Raw genomic sequence first — 19131 nt, 5'->3', positions numbered from 1 at the left:
CTGAACAAGACCTAAAATGTCTGATCTCGGAAGCTAAGCAGGGTCGGGCCTGGTTACTACTTGGATGGTAGACCACCTAGGAAGACCAGGTGCTGTAGGCATAGAAAATAAAAATAAGGGATTGTAAACTGACAAGGTTCTTGCAATCTGTGAGGTCAACCAAGGGTTGCCTCACCTAAAAAATAAAATAAAATAAAAACTGCATTAGTTAGTGGTAGATGGGTATTTCTATGAGACAACATCCACGGTTTTCATTTGGGTTTACTTTTAGTCTTAAAGAAAAATATATTTGTTACACTATTGCAGAATGTGTCATATTTTATATAACCGAATTAATTTAGTTGAGACTTTTATCACATTTCTAATCATTACAAATCAGTTGTTTTTTCTTCTCAGATATCTGGACATTATGTTGAACGCTGGCAAAAACAGTGTGGTAAAAACAATGTTTATACTCAGATATAATAATTTTTATTACATTCTCTCCAGGAATCTCTTATTCTAAAATGGATAGTAAGTAAAATTATGATATTAGTAACAGCGGGATTTTACTACATGCCAGTCACCATTCTAGGCATTTTACGTATATTATCTCACCTAATTCTCTTAACAATCCTAAGAAGTAGGTGGCTATCATATCTCTCATTTTACTGAGAAGAGAACTAAGGCACAAAGAGGTGGCTGAGCTATTACACTAAAGGGATTTCTAAGAGATTGCTTAGAGCTCATAGACAAAAGTCAGCACTGAAAGCTTGTTCTGATTTAACTTCCTTCAAAGGCATCTGATTACCAGTCGACTGTATTACTCCCTGTGTTGTATTATCATCATTCCTGCCCATATAAGTTTTGGGAACTAACTAGATCTGTTTGTCTCTTGAAGTTTGAGTTCATAGACAATTATTTATAACTGTGCATTATAATGCTTCTCTTCAGATTAATGCCCAAAGCATCACTTTGAGAATGTGTTAAAAAATCATATTTCTAGGCTCCACTTCTCAGCGAATCTGATTAGAAGAGAAAGCAAGAAACCTGGGCTTAATATGCCCTCTGTGTGAGTCTGATGTGCAGCCACAGTTGAGAAGCACTTGATTTTGAACAGTGGGCAAGCTCTACACTTTTTTGATCAAGCACTCCTCACCAGTAAAAGTATTTTGAGTCTGGATAGCTACTATTTGTATATGTATTTATTTGTAAATAACATACATGTATTATTTTGCCTACATATTATATATTATAAAACAAATGCAAAGATAAAAGTCAGGAAAGGTAAGAATGAAAAAAATAATATTTTTAAGTATCTGTTTTACATATTAAATAAAATTCCCATTAAAACTCTAATTAACATCTGAGACTGAATTTGCCTCATTATTTGAGCAAATTTTGGTTTAACACTCTATTATAAAGAGATTTTTCAGACCTGGTTCTAAGTTTAGTTTATTTTTGACACTCAGTTTTAATGGTTGTCATTAGAGAAAAAAGAATTTTGCAAAACCTCCAAATGGAAGAAGTACATCATTGGCAGTACACATTCTTTTTTCACTACCATCTGCTAATTAAACAATAATTTTTGATGAAATGTGGCTACTAATTTCCATAGTCCCTAATGTAAGTCAGTAGCTCTTGCAAACCAATTGGAAGATACGTTGTGTTTTAATAACTTGCAGGCTTAAAAAGCACTAAAACTTTTTATATGAAACAATTTTGTGTATTGGTTTTTCATTTATTAGGATCAAATGGGGCTACCAAATATTCTTCATTAGATATAATGAAATTTTCTAAAGTATCTGATAGGATGTTACATAATGTTAAACAATGCTGAAAAATTATCTTTGTATTATGGAGACATATACATTTATATGATCTGTGTATATATATAATCTATACATATTTATAATTTTATATATTTAATACTCTATTCTGTCACATATATTTATACTAATATATATTTACATATGCATGTGCATACAAGTATAAATATATACGCACATACATATATGTTAATATACATATATTTACATATAATATAGATAAATATATACAAGTATATTTCCACACATTACATATGTATGAACACTATATATAAATGTAAATATGTACATACATATAGTTAGAGTGACATTCATCATAATGATAGTAGATATAAATGCACATTTCTAGTAGACTTTTTAACATTTAAAATATTTGTGCCAGATGTGATTAGGTTGGCATTGTTATTACTTCCCAATGTATCTGCAAAAGGGCTCAAGCTAGAAGTGTAGTTATGCCATTTTCTTGTCGTTTACCCATGTCTGCATTATTACTATAACCTTCAAACAGAAATTGCTTTGCAGGAAACTTTTAATACGATGTGCACATTTTGTTAGAGTTAGTTTAGTTAAAACTCTGTACTGAATCCAACACATGTCAATTTCTGTGTCTCAATATGTTGAAAACACAAGAAAACATGGAACCCCACTGTCAACTGCTCCATGGCATGGACCTTCTGGTCTTTCTTCGCAGCACCTCCCATACTGTGACTCAAGTCTGTTCAACATATGACAAATGAGGGGACCAGTCAGCCTATTATGCAATACTAGTAAAGCTGGATTTCTTTCTTATCTCTCCAGGTCTATGGATTTAGAAGTTTGAAGGAATCTACCTAAGCACGCAATGGCATTTTAAACTTAAAAACAATCTAAGATCCTTTTGAGAAACTTCCCAGAAAAATTCCCTTACCTCCAATATCTGCACTGAGAGCAGTTGGTCATTGAAATCCTGAAGCCTCGGATTGAGAACCCCTTTTCCAAAGACATATTATGTTCTCATGAAGGAATTTGGTTTAGTTAGAGAAGCATTAGGATTTATCCACAGATTTTTTTTTTTTTTTTAAAGATATAAACTTTAGTACTCAGATTTCTCAAACCAGGTCACTTCTTTTGTGGTCTCTTGTGTCAGTGGTAGACACTGTGGAAAGTCATTTCTCATCCTCACCTGAATTCTTTTGAACATCTTAAAGATCTCCTTCAGGATGTCCCCCAAAACAAGTAATATGTTATATTAGGACTTTCCTAACCAGAAAAACAGAGTTAGTATTTTAATTCTCTATTCTCTAAATAGTGCATAGAAGACAATGCACGTTCCTTCTGCCACGAGTTAAATCATTATTTGCTCTGATGAAGTCAACAGGATATAAACCACAACTTGATGGCAGAGCAAAGTGTTGGTTTCTGTTCTGGTCTCCCTTCCTTTCCCAGTCCATGTGGTCAGCATTTCCATACTGATATCCTCCACTGATATCCATGTTTCCTTAACCTTCAATCAATCTGAACCTCTCCCCCAATTCAACATATTATTTCAAATTTCTGCAATTTAAGTTCATTCTTGTATTAACTTCAAAGTCTTAATAGTATAGAATTTATTAAAAAATTTTTTTACCATGTCTTCTTTGAGCAGCTTGTCCTAGCTGCCTTGCTTTCTCCTGGGGCATCATACAGCAGAGAGAATTGAGAACATGGAATTTGAAGTCAGAAAAAGTAGAGATCAAATTCAAAATCAGCAACTGAATGTCTTTGTGGCTTTGAGTTAGACACTTATCCCTTCTGATCTCAGTTTCCTTATCTCTACAATGGGAACAGGGATACTTGCTGTTTCTGGCAGTCATGAGGATTAGACCTTTTCTTTTTTTAATTTAAAAAGTGAATATCTTTTAGTTCGTAAAAAACATACTTGGCCCTACCGTTTTCTTTTCTTTCTTTCTTCCCATCCTTTCTTCCTTTTTTCTCCATAATGTTCTTTTTTCTTTCTTCCTTTTTTTTATGGTTTCTACTTTTATAACTCAGAATTTATACAACTCAGAACATTTGTTTTAAAATCTCCTTCAGATTGTTCTATTACCTCCAATTCTTGGGGTGTAAATTCTCTCATTTTTTTTGATAGCTGAATACTGTCCCATTTGATGGATTGTTTTTGGCGTGGCTCGTAATTTTTGACTTTAAGTTTCTCTTCATAGCAAAATGTTTACTAAGGGTGTTCCACATGGCCTAGATTGTAGAAATACCTAAGTGCCTTGTTTTTAAAAAATCAACCTCTACTCTGTTCAAGGATACTGTTCAGTAGTTGTCACTTCCCTCCCCTGCAATCCAAGTTTTTCCTCCCTACTGGATCATTCCAATTAACTTACAGACATGCTGTAATAGCCCCTAATTTGTCTTATTTGGATATTTCCCCTTATAGCAAAACTTCTTGAAGTCTATATTTGTTGCTCCAGTTCTCCCATTCTCTATTCAACTCTCTCCTTTCATACTTTTGCTACTCCCAACTACTCTCATCAAAGTCACCAGTGATTCCCCTGTTGCTAAAACCAATGGTCAATTCTCAATCCTCATCATACATTTGGTCACTAGCATTTGATCCAGTTGATTATGCCTTCTTTCTTTTTCTTTGAACATTTTATGCACTTGGTTTCCAGGACATCCCTCTCTCTCTGTTTTCTTCCTGTCTCAGTGGCTCCTCAATCTCTTTCTCCTTTGGTGGACCCTCCTTCTTTCCCTGCCCTTATATGCTGGTGTGTCCTACGGCTCACCCTTCATACCTCTTCCCTTTATTTTTACTCATTATCTCAGGGCTTCGGCATTTATTATTTTCTCTGCCTGGAAAGCTCCCCCAGATATCCTCAAGCTTTGCTCTTTCACTCCAAGTCTCAGTTCAGGGTTTTATCAGTTGCCCCTTCCCTGACCATCCTATATAAATTACACTTCATCTCTAATACTACCTATTCCACCTTACCTTCATTTAATTTTCTCCACAGCACTTATCCTAACCCAACATACTTATTATTACTCATGTACTTATTTGTTGTCCAGCTTTTTCACAAAATATAAGTCTGTGAGGGCAGCAAGTTTATCAGTTTGGTTCAATGTTGTATACCCAGCTATTGGAACAATACTGGTATGGAAGAGGAAACTGATAAATATTTATTGAATAAGTAAGTGAATAAAAAAGATGGAAATACAAGACACATTTCTATTTTTTACTGAGCTGAAGTAGGTGTTGCTCAACTTATAAAACTTCTTTTTTGTTGTTCGGTGTGTTCAAAAAGAGGAAAGTTTCATGCTTCATTTAAAGTTGCCAGTTTATAAAGAAATTATTAAACTGTCAAGTGTTACTTCCATATCAAGAACCATCTACAGGTGTTAGAGTTCTCAACCTGAGGTTCATGGGTTCCATGGATGGGCTTCAGGGCTCTGTGAACTCGCTGAATTTGTGTGAAAAATTTTCTATATAGGTGTTTATGTGCATCTTCCTTGGGAAAATATTTATAGCTTCCATCAGGTTCACAAAGGAGTCTGTGGCCCAATTAAAGCTTTCAAATTACTGTAATCTTCCTTGGATATTGATCAGCCCAAAGCTAACATGTTGAAGATCAAAATCAATCACCTTCCTTCAAAACCATCTCCTCTCTTGACTTGCTTAGAAGCAAAGCACTTTGGTGTTGGAAGTAACACCCATTCAGGTGTCCCTCTAAATGTTCTTGATAAATTGTTCCCCATGCTCTACTCAGGTATTCATAAAGCAACATTGCAATACAAATCAACTTTAGAAACTTCCACCTGGGCTAAGCTGAACAGTAATTTTCACACAGTGAATATCTTTCAGGCCCTAGGATCTGGAGAATGTGTTGAATCCCTTTTCTGCTGGTCACTTTTCAGATATGTGAAGATATCCTGATCCACACCTTCCTCCTCTCCTCTCCTCAAAGCCTTATTTCTCCAGAGGAGATAGCTCCAGTTCCCGCTAACATTGGGACAGGGCACTTCACCATACTGACAACTCCTTTTCTGAATGCTCTCCAGTTTGCCAATTGCCCAAGATCGAATACACATATAAGACACACATAACTCCAACCGCTTAAATTTGGACATGATACTTCTATTAACGCAGCTTGGTATCACCAATGACTGTGGCTGAGTGCAGGATGGCCTGGAAATGGGCAAGGTTAGAAGCTCAGAAACTGGTGAGGAGGCGGCAGCCGTTCTCCTTATCTCGCTTAGAAATGTGGAAAGAAGGTAGGGGTACAGAATGGAGAGAGGGAGAGGTGTCTGAGAGATAAGGAGGTAAAATCACGGGACCTGGTGACTGTTCGCCTGTAGAAAAGGGAAGGAGAGGAAACGGAGGAGGCAAGGATGACATCCGTGTTGGAGTGAGTATAAGGGGGTACTGGGGATGAAGACGGACAGAGAAGAGACGAAAATGGGAAGAGAAGTTGGCACTCCACTGAACACCAACGCTGAAAGGGGAGAAGTGGAAGAACAGCCCAGGAAATGCAGAGTTTGTGAGAGTTGGAGAAGCAAGACAGAGCTAGGTGGCAGCACATTAAACGCCCCAGGAAGGCCAAGTCGGATAAGAATGGCAAAGGGGAGCAAGACCCAGGTTAAGAAACAGAGATGATGGCTCAGCTTGGGGTGTGGGACTGGCAAAGGGGTCTGGAATAGACAAGGGAATTATCTTTGTAGCCCTCTCAGTGTTTGGCCTAGCGTCTGGAACAAACTAAAGCCTCAATAAACGTCTGTTTGGTGAAAACTAAACGCACTGAAACTTGGATGAATGACTGAACGACCGGCTGCAGGCGACAAATAGCCGCGGTAGCGCGACGGCGGAGCGGGCGAGGAGGGGCAGCGCGGGTGGCCAATGGGAGCCAGTGCCTCAGTTTCGGCTCCGCCCCTCGTCCTGCCTCTCCCCGCAGCCGCCTGTCTCTCGCTAGCTGCCAGAAGCGCGCGCAGCCCCGGGTTTCCCGGAAGTGCCCCCGGAGCCAGCGCCACGGGCCTAGGTGAGCGTGCGCGGGCTGGGCGGACCCGGCCGAAACCTCCTGGGGTCCAGCCTGGCGCTGCCCACCTCCGCGCTAGATTCGGCCGGGCCCCGGGGAGCGGCTCCAGGGTCGGTGGACGCGCGCCGTGCTCCTGGGAGCGCGCACGGGGACGCGACGAGTGCGGGGGAAGGGCGGAGGGGATGTGAATAAACTCTGGGGTCGTGGAGACGCCTGTACCCCACCTAGCTCTTCTTCCTGGAGCCTGTGGGCCCCAAGACTCTCCAGCCACATGTCTGGACTGGGACTGAAAACAGGCCCCTGCCTCTTGTCTTCCCTCAAAGGCTGGCAATGAGCCTTCGGAAGAGAGAACCCTGTTGGACTGATGCCGGGACTCTCTCCCACCGGGGTGCTGTGGGAGTCGGGGCGGAGAATGGAGAATATATTGGTGGGCCACACTGCTCAATGCCTTGCAGGGCTTGAGCATCCCTGGCCTCCGGGGGTGTAAATGTCAGTAGCTTCCCAGAGCCGTTTGTGACAACCCATAAACCCGTCCCCGCAAATTTCCAAATGTTGGCTGCTCTCCTTTCCAAAATTCAGGCGTTAGAGCGTCCTATGTTTGAATTTGGCTGCCACTGCGAGCCTCAGAGATTCCTGATCTATATGTAAACTTTAATACTTGTCTTGCAGGGTAATAGTGAGGATTAAAAATGACACGAACAGAGGCTAATATGTACCTGATACATAGTGTTAAAGAGAACATTACTCAGACACTTGTTAACGATGGTAAGGCCCACTCGACTCAGCGGTACTACTACAATGAGGTTTGTGGTAACAGATAGAATACAAGGCCAAGTGGAGATACATAGAGTAGGGTGGAGGTTAGGAAAATTATTAGCAGGAAATATCTGGATTAAGGGGGCATTTCTGGCTAAGCTTGCCTGACAAGAGTTTTGCTGAAAGCAGACTATGGTGAATAAGGAATTTGATCAGATATCAAGGGTGGTACCCCTGGTGGGGGATGTAGAATCTGATCAAATATCAAAAGTGGAGGATTTTTTCTAAAATGGACCCAGCAAGGTTCTTGATAAAACTATACTAGAAGGCCGAAGGTCCAGGCCTAGTTAAAAAGAAGACTCAGGAGCTTGACTAAAGTTTGGTTAAGGAGAGAGTCTGTCAATAGCAAGTTCTCCACAAAAGGTCACTTATATATGTATGTATAGTAAGTATACTAACCTAGATGTACGTTTTAAAATTCATTCTAATTTGTTATAGCTTTAACAAATATAATTACTATACATTTGAGATAACCTTAAAATTTATTTTTGTAACTAATGAGCAGATTCTCATGAAGTCATTGGCATATAAACCCATAAACCCTCTCTAAAGTAATTTAATTTTGAATAATTGAGGCACTTATTTTAACCATTATATGAGAGTATAATAACTAAAATCAGATTTAAATATTTTATAAGATCCATAGTTTTCCCTAAATGTCATTTTCCCTAAATGTTTTTTCTAAATTGCTGTCTTAATTTGGGAACCAAATAAGTTTGAATGAATCTACTGATCAGTCTCTTGTATCTGAAATCTTGCTGCTTGTTATTTGAAGCTCAGAAGCCAAATAGACTTAGTGAAGGATACATGTGTATTTATTCAACTTTTAAAACATTTTTTAGAGCTGCATGTTTCTCTCTGAATAGTGCTTTAGCTATTTTCTACAAATTTTGATACGCTGTGTTTTCATTATCATTTAATAGGATAATATATTTTGATTTCCTTTGTGATTTTTTTCTTGACCTTAGGTTATTTAAGATTGTTATTTAATAATTTCCATATATTAGGATTTTCTAGATATTTTATTGTTGTCGATTTCAAATTAAATTGCGCTGTGTTCAGAGAATATATACTTTAAGATTCTAGTCCTTTGAAACTTATTATGCATATTGTGTTTTGGTGACTGTTACGTATTCACTTGAAATGAATGTGTATTCTGCAATTGTTAGGTTTAAATATCAATTCAATCAAGTTGGTTGATAGTGTTATTCTGATTTTCTATATACTTACTGATTTTTTTTTTTTTTTTAGTCTTCTTTTTCTATCAATTACTGAAGGAAGAGTTAAAATCTCCAACTATGATTGAAGATTTGTTCCTTCAGACCTGTTATGGAGTATATACACAGTTAGGGTTGTTTTGTGTTCTAGATGATTTAACCAATTTATCATAATGAAATGTCTCTCTTTTTTCTTTGTCTTTAAGTCTCTTGGTCAGGTACTGATATAGCCAAACCAGCTTTTATGTGCTTGCTGTTTGCATAGAATGTCTTTTTCTCACCATTTTATTTCCAAGCTATCTTTGTCTTTATATGTAAAATATCTCATGTAGACAGTATATAGCTGAGTCTTGTTTTTTTAAATCTGACGATCTATACTGTATAATTCAAGTATTTAGTCCACTTAGTCCATTTACATTTAATGTAATTACTGATATGGTTGAGTGTTAGTCTACCAAATTGTCTTTTTTTTTCATTTGATCTTTTTGGCATTTATTCTTCTCTTGATACTTTTCTATCACATTTTGGGTTATTGAATATTTGTTAGTATTCCTTTTTGGTTTTTTAACTATACCTCTTTGTGTAATATTTTTTACAACTAGCAGTATGCATCCTTAGGCTATCGAAGTTTACCTTAACTTATCAGAGTCTACTATTGTACCACTTTATACTTCATAATTCACATTTCTCATTTCCTGCCTCTCACTTAACACCTTTACACTTCCCATTTTTCACCTGATACCACCACTCACTTCCCACTATCTCTCAATTAGCTGTTACCCCCTCCTTTGTACTATTGTAATATCTTTTACTTCTACTTATGTTATATTCTATTTATACTATTATTATTTTTGCTTTTAACAGTCAGTTACCCTTTAAGCTGGTTAAAAAATAGAAGCATCATGCTTTATAGTCATCATATATTTGCCATTTTTGGAGATCTTTCTGTAGATCTTTCTTTCTGTGGATCTGAGTTTCTCTTCAACGGGAAGAATATCCTTTAAGCATTTTTTGTAGTACAAGTAACTGCTAAAGAATTCTCCTACCTTATTTATCTGTATAATGTTTTTATTTTTCTTTTTGAAACATGTTTTTGTTGGATGAAGAATTCTGGGTTAATGGTTCTTTTTCTAGAATTTGCATTTGGTTCTTTTTATAATTTGTTTCTTTGTAGAAAGACCTTATATCTTTTCTCATTAAGACTATTTTCTTTAAGTCCTCAGGCCATCTTGGGGTTGATTTCTCTTGATTGCTTTTTTGCTTGACTTTGAATCACATTTTCCTGTTTCTTTATATGTCTAGTAATTTTGGATTGCATTCTGGATATTGTAGATGACACACTGTTGTTGCAAAGGATTCTGTTTTCTTCCTCCAAAGAGTGTCGACTTTTGTTCTAGTAGGCAGTTCAATTACTGAATGATTACCTTTGATTTATGTTGGCTTGGTTTTACGCTTTGTTATTTGAGATCTTTGGAAAGCCCACAGTGTTTTCCAAGTTCTTCTAACTAGATCAGACCAGACCAGTAGACTAGGTCTCCCCCTGTGGATCTTGTTAAGGCTTGGCTTTATGCTCGTTAGGGCGGAGTTAGAGTAGGTCTTACTCTAGGGCATAGTCTTTACTCCTAATGTGTGACCTTTCTGGTATCTTAAAATGCCTTGAGCATTAATGAGAGCAGAGGTCTCTCCATATTCAGTGGTCAAAATCTCCCATGTCTCTCATCACTGATTGGCCTTTCATATCTCTCTTTTGCTCTTAACCTGGTAACAACTGTTCTCTGTTAAACCTTGCATAGTTTCACCCTGCTAATGAGTAGCCTAACTCTGGGTCAAAGGCTCACGGGGAAACCCCATACAGACTTCTGCCTCTATCCCCATAGCTCTCTCTTCTCCACTGCCCTGTTCTTCAGATTCCAGCCACTTCAGTGGCTCCAAATTCTGATCGCTGCCTCCTCAGTTTCTATTTTTTAAAGTGAGACCACTGATCCCTGCTTGAGCTTCACCTTCCTGCACCATGATTGGGAAATTGTCCTCATGCAGACAGCCAGGATGATCATGGGGCTCACTTCATGAGTTTTTCTTCTTAGGGATTTCATTCTTGCCTGCCCGTTGTCCACTGCTTAGAAACAGTTGCCTTATAAATTTTCTGTAGTTTTGTAGTTGTTTACAGTGGTGGGCTGGTGGTCTTGTCAATACTATCAATTACTCTGTCATAACCAGAAATAGCATTCCTGAACTATATTTATTGAGAATATATGTCACATGTGGCTGCTGCACGAGTATATACATATATATATTAACTTTGCTATTTTTTTGAACCCTTGAGAAATTTTGCTTTTTCGTTGTCATTATTGTTTTTTAAATGATTTTGTGAATTGTTTCATGAATTGTTTGGGTGAAGTGGAAGAGATGAGGACATTGCTTCTTATACTTTAAGGAAAAAGCAACTGTTAAAAACTAGAGTATTGTACTGATTTCTAATTAAACCAGACACCCAAGGGGTTGGGTGTTTTTTGATGGTTGTGGTTAGTATTATAGAGAAGTGATGACCTCTAGCTCCTTCATAATGTTTAATAATCCAATATTAGGTATGACATGCAAGAAAGCTAAGTAGATATAGTACATGATTCTTTTAAAATATTTTAATATTGACTTTGCTATTTAATATTTCTCTTTTCACCATCTTAGTTGCCATCTTCTATATTTTAATACCATTCACTGTAAAATAGTGATTACTTAGTACAAGTCTGTAAGTATGTTTCTGAGGTAGTGAGTACTTATTCTAAATATTTTTTTAAGCCCAAGATTGAAAATTTCAGGTGTGACAGGTTTTTCATAAATTTCCAGTTTTCAACATGGCACTCAAAAGAGGTCACTTAGAAATTTCATTTTACCTTTTAGGGAAGAGTTAATTTGTTCTCTTCAACCTTATGTTTATTATGGAAGCACCTGATTATTTCAAGCCTTTATTTCTAGGGCATTGATGTCTTTGTTCAGCTTTTTTTTTTTTTTTTTTCAGTCTGCAGACACATGTATGCAGATATAGAAGTATTTTGCAGAAGAACTGTTTATCTGGAAACCCATAGTGAAAATACTTCATGTGGTGCATTTCATTCTTCTACTTTGGACATTTGAAGAACAAGAGGGAATGTTGTAAAATGGTCAGGGTAATCGTGCTGGTTTAGATATGGTACTAGTGGTTTGCTTTATGACTTTAAGTTTAGAGTCTTCAAAATAGTATATTCATTGATTTGGAAGGAACTGCAGTTGACTCCGAGGCCTCTCAGGTAGGGCTTATGAATTTGTCCTTTCTGAAAATGTGTCTCTTTCCTCTGTATAGCACTTTATCTCACTCCCTCTCTTGTGTCCCTGTGAGAGGCTCTGTGAAGACCTGATTCTCCCCAGAGACAATTTCATCCCATAAGCACTTCACCTAAAAGGACTTGGACAGGTCACACAATGCCCTTTGAACGGGAGCAGGCCCTAGTCCTGCTGCCACCATCAGCAAAGGCCGAGGACTCCCTATTTTCTGGACCAGATGCTGCCACACAAGAGGAACCCTCCAGCCCTGAGATTGCACGCCAGCTTTTCAGGCAGTTTCGTTACCAGGTGATGTCTGGGCCCTGGGAGACCCTGAGACAACTTCGGAAGCTCTGTTTCCAGTGGCTGCAGCCAGAGGTTCACACTAAGGAGCAGATCCTAGAGATCCTGATGTTGGAACAGTTCCTGACCATCCTGCCTGGGGAGATTCAAATGTGGGTGCGGAAACAGTGTCCAGGCAGCGGAGAGGAGGCAGTGACCCTTGTGGAGAGCTTGAAGGGAGACCCCCAGAAACTGTGGCAGTGGGTAAGCAGAGGATATTATGATCTGTGAGTGAAGCACAGGGCTCCTGTAGGGTCTTATCAGATGTGTTACCTTTTTTCTGACACCAAATATGTGGAAGTGCCCCATTTCAGCTACCAGTCACAAGTCATAAGGGCCATCCATACTTATGACTGACTGGCTATAAATCTGGAGGTTCCCACAACCCTCTCCTTAGATAATTTGTTAGACTCATAGAACTCAGGAAAACACTTTATTTACATTTACCAGTTTATTATGAAGGATATGACTCAAGAATAGTCAAATGGAGGAGATAGCTTCACATAGCTTCCATGAGTTTTCTGGGCCACCCATTTCTATGTGTTCACCAACTCAGAAACTCTCTGATCTTCACAGTTTAGGGGTTTTTATGTAGGTTTTATTGCATGGTTATGATTGATTAATCGTTGGCCATTGGTGATTGAAAATTCCCAGCCTCTTTCTTTTCCCTGAGGTTGAGGGATGGGGCTGAAAATTCCAACCCTCTAATACCCTGGTTGGTTCCTCTGGTGACCAGCCTCCAGTCTGAAGCTATCTAAGGGCCCACCAAGAGTCATTTCATTAGCATAAACTCAGGTATGATTGACGGGGCTCGTGAATAACAAAAGTCACTCTTTTTATTCCTGTCCTTCAGGTAATTCTAAGAGTTTTAGGAGCTCTGTGTCAGGAACCAGGGACAAAGACCAAATATATATTTCTTGCTATACCACATCAGTGTATCCCCATGCCTAACATAATTCTTAGATTCCTTGTGACTCTCAACACTTTTTAGCCATTATGGTTTGACGATAAGTTCTCCCATCCTATTCCATCTTAGACTAGAAATGTTTGAGAAGTTGTTCAAAACACACTGGAATTTCAATTGGTAGAGACAGTCCAGTAGAAACATAATATTAGTGGCATTTCTCAAAGGCCTGCCAGCCCTACTTCAGGTCTCAGCTTTTGGGCTCTCTCAGGATACTTCCCTCACTGGACTAGAAGTAAAAGCTGTTTTTTTCTTTCGCCATGCTATGCCCTTGAGGACTGCCTTATGATCTGTTATAGAAGGTTATTTCGTATCTTTCAGAAACCCTCACTCTGGATCTTTCAGTAATTAGTACTATGTGGTCTCTAGATCAGCATCCAAGTTCTGGGACAGGACATCTTATCCGAGAAGGTGGAATCTGCAAGCTGCCAAGTGGGGGAAGTGGAGTCCCATCTTGAAGTGATGCCTCAGGAGCCGGGACTTCATAATTCACCTTCTGTTCCAGAGGAGCCACTGAGCCACATCGTGAAAGAAGAATCTGACACAGAACAAGAATTAGGTAGGGACAGTTATTCATGGTGGTGTGTGGTGCTATATTGGAGAAATTTGGGGATTGTGGTTAGTAGGCCTGAGAGTGAGTTGAAAATGATAATGCTGCCCATGTTAGGGTATCTCTAGAAAGTCTAGAAATAGGGTAGACCTATATGATTCACTCTGATTTGGAGATTCAAAGCTCTTAATTTAAACCACTTTATTACTGGGCTAGACCTTTTGGATTTTGGTTCTGAGGAAGGAGGTAGGAGAAAATATGGGTGAGACTTTTGGGAATGTTGTAAGGAGTTGCAGTTTGTTAGGGAGGCAAATACAAGTCTTAGAATCATGGATGGTTGAAGAGGACATTTAGTTTTTCAAACTTCCTTCTCACTTCAGCATTGGCTGCTTCTCACCTTCCTGCTCAATCTGAGGAAAGGCTCATCAGAGAACAGGACTTTGGAGCCTCACTTCTCCAAACGGCACCTCAGGTGAGCTGGGTTGCCTTGCTTCTCTTACCCCTGAACCAGGCTTTGAGGATGTGTCAGTAAGGAAGATTGAAAGGAGAAGGATTCTCAGAAATGGAGTAGAAAGAAAGACCTCGGTAGGATAACGAGAATAATACCTGTAGTACAAAATCTGAGTTTCAATAGGCAGAATGTTTCCTAATTGTCATCTTGAATAATGGAATCTGGGCCCTGGGAGAAGTTGCTGTGAAGAGTCAATCTTGTCTCTACTTTTTAATTATCTTTGGGTTATGCTACGAAAAGACTATTTCATTTCCTGGTCTAGGCATTTCACATTGGAGTCAGTTTGAGATTTTCCTCTGGTGACCAGCCTCCAGTCTGAAGCTATCTAAGGCCCCACCAAGAGTCATTTCATTAGCATAAACTCAGGTATGATTGACGGGGCTCGTGAATAACAAAAGTCACTCTTTTTATTCCTGTCCTTCAGGTAATTCTAAGAGTTTTAGGAGCTCTGTGTCAGGAACCAGGGACAAAGACCAAATATATATTTCTTGCTATACCACATCAGTGTATCCCCATGCCTAACATAATTCTTAGATTCCTTGTGACTCTCAACACTTTTTAGCCATTATGGTTTGACGATAAGTTCTCCCATCCTATTCCATCTTTAGACTAGAATGTTTGAGAAGTTGTTCAAAACACACTGGAATTTCAATTGGTAGAGACAGTCCAGTAGAAACATAATATTAGTGGCATTTCTCAAAGGCCTGCCAGCCCTACTTCAGGTCTCAGCTTTTGGGCTCTCTCAGGATACTTCCCTCACTGGACTAGAAGTAAAAGCTGTTTTTTTCTTTCGCCATGCTATGCCCTTGAGGACTGCCTTATGATCTGTTATAGAAGGTTATTTCGTATCTTTCAGAAACCCTCACTCTGGATCTTTCAGTAATTAGTACTATGTGGTCTCTAGATCAGCATCCAAGTTCTGGGACAGGACATCTTATCCGAGAAGGTGGAATCTGCAAGCTGCCAAGTGGGGGAAGTGGAGTCCCATCTTGAAGTGATGCCTCAGGAGCCGGGACTTCATAATTCACCTTCTGTTCCAGAGGAGCCACTGAGCCACATCGTGAAAGAAGAATCTGACACAGAACAAGAATTAGGTAGGGACAGTTATTCATGGTGGTGTGTGGTGCTATATTGGAGAAATTTGGGGATTGTGGTTAGTAGGCCTGAGAGTGAGTTGAAAATGATAATGCTGCCCATGTTAGGGTATCTCTAGAAAGTCTAGAAATAGGGTAGACCTATATGATTCACTCTGATTTGGAGATTCAAAGCTCTTAATTTAAACCACTTTATTACTGGGCTAGACCTTTTGGATTTTGGTTCTGAGGAAGGAGGTAGGAGAAAATATGGGTGAGACTTTTGGGAATGTTGTAAGGAGTTGCAGTTTGTTAGGGAGGCAAATACAAGTCTTAGAATCATGGATGGTTGAAGAGGACATTTAGTTTTTCAAACTTCCTTCTCACTTCAGCATTGGCTGCTTCTCACCTTCCTGCTCAATCTGAGGAAAGGCTCATCAGAGAACAGGACTTTGGAGCCTCACTTCTCCAAACGGCACCTCAGGTGAGCTGGGTTGCCTTGCTTCTCTTACCCCTGAACCAGGCTTTGAGGATGTGTCAGTAAGGAAGATTGAAAGGAGAAGGATTCTCAGAAATGGAGTAGAAAGAAAGACCTCGGTAGGATAACGAGAATAATACCTGTAGTACAAAATCTGAGTTTCAATAGGCAGAATGTTTCCTAATTGTCATCTTGAATAATGGAATCTGGGCCCTGGGAGAAGTTGCTGTGAAGAGTCAATCTTGTCTCTACTTTTTAATTATCTTTGGGTTATGCTACGAAAAGACTATTTCATTTCCTGGTCTAGGCATTTCACATTGGAGTCAGTTTGAGATTTTGAATGCTTGTCTCCAATGTAGCACAGGTTAATCTCCCCCTACCCCCATCTTTCTGACAAATTTAAGGAGACATAATTGACAAACAATAAACTGCACACATTTAAAGTGTACAATTTGACATATATGCAAACATGAAACCATGAATGCAATCAAGATAATAAACATATCTGTCACCCCCAGAGGTTTCCTTTCCTTTCTGCTGCCCCTCTACACTCCCCCAATCCCGAGGCAACTACCGATCTGCTTTCTGTCACCATATATTAGTTTGCGTTTTCTAGACTTTTTATAAAATGAAATCATGCCATGTGCACTCTTTTTCCTGCATATAATGTATCTTTCTTGCTTGCTTCTAGTGTTTTCTCACTGGTTTTTAACAGTTCGGCTATGATGTGCCTTGGAGTAGTTTTCTTCATGTTTCTTGTGCTTGGTTGGGTTCATTGAACATCTGGGACCTGTGAGTTTATAGTTTTCATCAAATTTGGAAAATTTTTGATCATTATTTATTAAGTTGTTTTTTTCTGTCTCCCCTCCTTCTCTAATTCTTTGGGGACTCTGAGAATAATATGCATGTGGAATGTGTATAATGATACTGTACATACATATATTAGATCTCTTCAAATTGTCCATGGCTTACTGATGCTCTTTTCTCTCTTTTTTTTGTTTCACTGTGGATGGTTTCTATTTTTATGTCTTCAAGTTAATTAATCTTTTTTTCTGCAGTGTCTAATCTGCTATTAATCCTATATAGTGTATTTTTTCATCTCATGTATTTTTTATCTCTTGAAGTTTGAACTGGGGTTTTATTATATTTCTTGAACATATGGAATATAGTTATAATATTTGTATTAATGTCCTTGTCTACTAATTTATCAATTTTGATGTCAGTTTCAGTGTATGGATTAGTCTCAACAGTGACAAATATTAGTTGTGTTTTCCTGCTTCTTTGTATGCCTGGTAATCTTTGATTGCATGTCAGACATTGTGAATTTTACCTTGCTAGGGGCTTGATATTTTTGTATTTCTCTAAATGTTGTTGAGTTCTGATCTGGGATGCCGTTAAGTTACTTGAACAGTTTGTTATATGGCACCAGAGAAGCCTTTAGTCTGGGACTAATTTTTCTCCACTATTGAGGCAATATCCTTCTGATTACACTATTTGATCTTCTTGATATATAAGGTTTTTTATACTGACTGCTGGAAATATGGTGTATTTCCAGCACTGTACAACTTCAGGGGATTATTCCCTCTGCTTCTTTTGGGTTGTTCTTTCTTGGACTTGAGGGAGACCCTCTGCAGCTCTCTGGGGCTTTCTCTTGGTATGGCTCCATCACTCTGGGCTTCTGCCCTGCTAACTCTATAGCCTCTTTGGCTTCCCCAGACTCTGAGTTCCTTCTGCTCAACTCTGGGGGGCTGCCTGGCTCTGCCAGGGTTCCCCTACCTATGCTGCTCTGGATGCTCTCTCTAGGCAGTAAGTTTGGGCAACTGTAGGATTCCCTTAATTTGTGTCCCTGCTTTCAGAGATCTCTTTTCTGCTCTTCCTAATGTGCAATATCTGCAAACCATTGTTTTGTATATTTTGTTTCCTTTTTTTATTTGTTTTAGCCAGGAAGGTAAACCAGTACCTGTTATTCCATCTTGTCTGTAAATGAAGTCTCTGTGACAGGTTCATCTTGATTATATAGTTAACAACTCTGAAAAGTTGCATTTGATAAAAGTAAAGTTTTTCAGGAACCTATTCATCTTAATTAAAACATTGTTTCAAACCTTTGGGGAATTCTTCTTGAGACTTGCCTGGTGAGATAATTTAGAGTACAGGTGGATATAGGGAAACCAGTAAGTGGTGCTTAATGTGGGGCTGAAGACCAGGTCTGAGCTTCAGCTTTCGAAGCTCAAAGATTTAAAAACCAGAATACCAACTTTGTAGTTTACCCCAGGCTAGAGGGATTGGGAGAGGGGAGAGGAAGGATATACCTTTTAGTGATTCAAGGGTGCCCTTCCTGCTTTCAAGGTACCCAGAAACCAAATTGTTAGATAGGAGGTTACTTGGTGAAACAGGTTGGATATTCTGTTAAATATTTCAAGCAGAGTTGGAGGATTATAGTAAGTACAGAGTACCCCTATGAAAAGTATATATAATTTATTAACATATTTTAATTAGTAGAATTAAACATTAACTCCACGTAGCGTATTGACATTAACTATGACCTGTTCTGGATAGCTTAAAATTAAAACACTCAAAATCCTTACCAGCAGCACCATGTGTATATCTCTGTGTGTGTGCGTGTGCACTATATTTAGTAGATAGCTAATAGCCACTTGCTCAAACAAAAATCATCCCTACCCAATCCCAATATCCCTCCCTCGAACTAACAACAACTATTTTCAACGAAAAGACTTTGATATTCAATGGAATCCTTTGTAAGTGAAGGGATTATCTATCTATCTATCTATCTATCTATCTATCTATCTATCTATCTATCTATCTATCATTTTTTATTAAGTTTATTGGGGTAACATTGGTTAATACAATTATATAATTTTTAGGTGTACCTTATAATTTGACATATGTATATTCTATTGTATGTTTACCATCCAAAGTCCAGTTTCCTTTAGCTACCGTATATTTGATCCCCTTTACCCACTTCACCTTCCCCGACTCCCCCCTATATTTGATCCCCTTTACCCTGTCTACCTCACCCCTCCTCCCCGACACCCTAACCTGTGGTAAACACTAGTCTATTGT

At 38.7% G+C, this 19131-nt stretch overlaps 1 protein-coding gene across 5 annotated transcripts in view; it reads left to right on the top strand.

The window, feature by feature from the left end:
- The first annotated feature begins 6722 nt into the window (after window positions 1-6722).
- ZNF18 (zinc finger protein 18) overlaps window positions 6723-19131 on the top strand; it is a 25429-nt gene continuing 13020 nt past the window's right edge. The window contains exons 1-5 of one of the 5 annotated variants that reach the window (XM_015597473.2): window positions 6754-6805; window positions 7472-7567; window positions 12173-12678; window positions 13808-13997; window positions 14369-14460. In XM_015597473.2, coding sequence (XP_015452959.1) covers window positions 12292-12678; window positions 13808-13997; window positions 14369-14460 — 669 coding nt within the window. In that variant the 5' untranslated portion in view covers window positions 6754-6805; window positions 7472-7567; window positions 12173-12291. The other 4 variants (XM_015597470.2, XM_006922400.3, XM_006922401.3 and 1 more) reach the window with 4 other exon arrangements.

This window comes from Pteropus alecto, unplaced genomic scaffold (genome assembly GCF_000325575.1).
Source record: "Pteropus alecto unplaced genomic scaffold, ASM32557v1 scaffold398, whole genome shotgun sequence".
NCBI classification, from domain to species: domain Eukaryota; kingdom Metazoa; phylum Chordata; class Mammalia; order Chiroptera; family Pteropodidae; genus Pteropus; species Pteropus alecto.
This window is presented reverse-complemented; position numbering and strand designations above follow the sequence as displayed.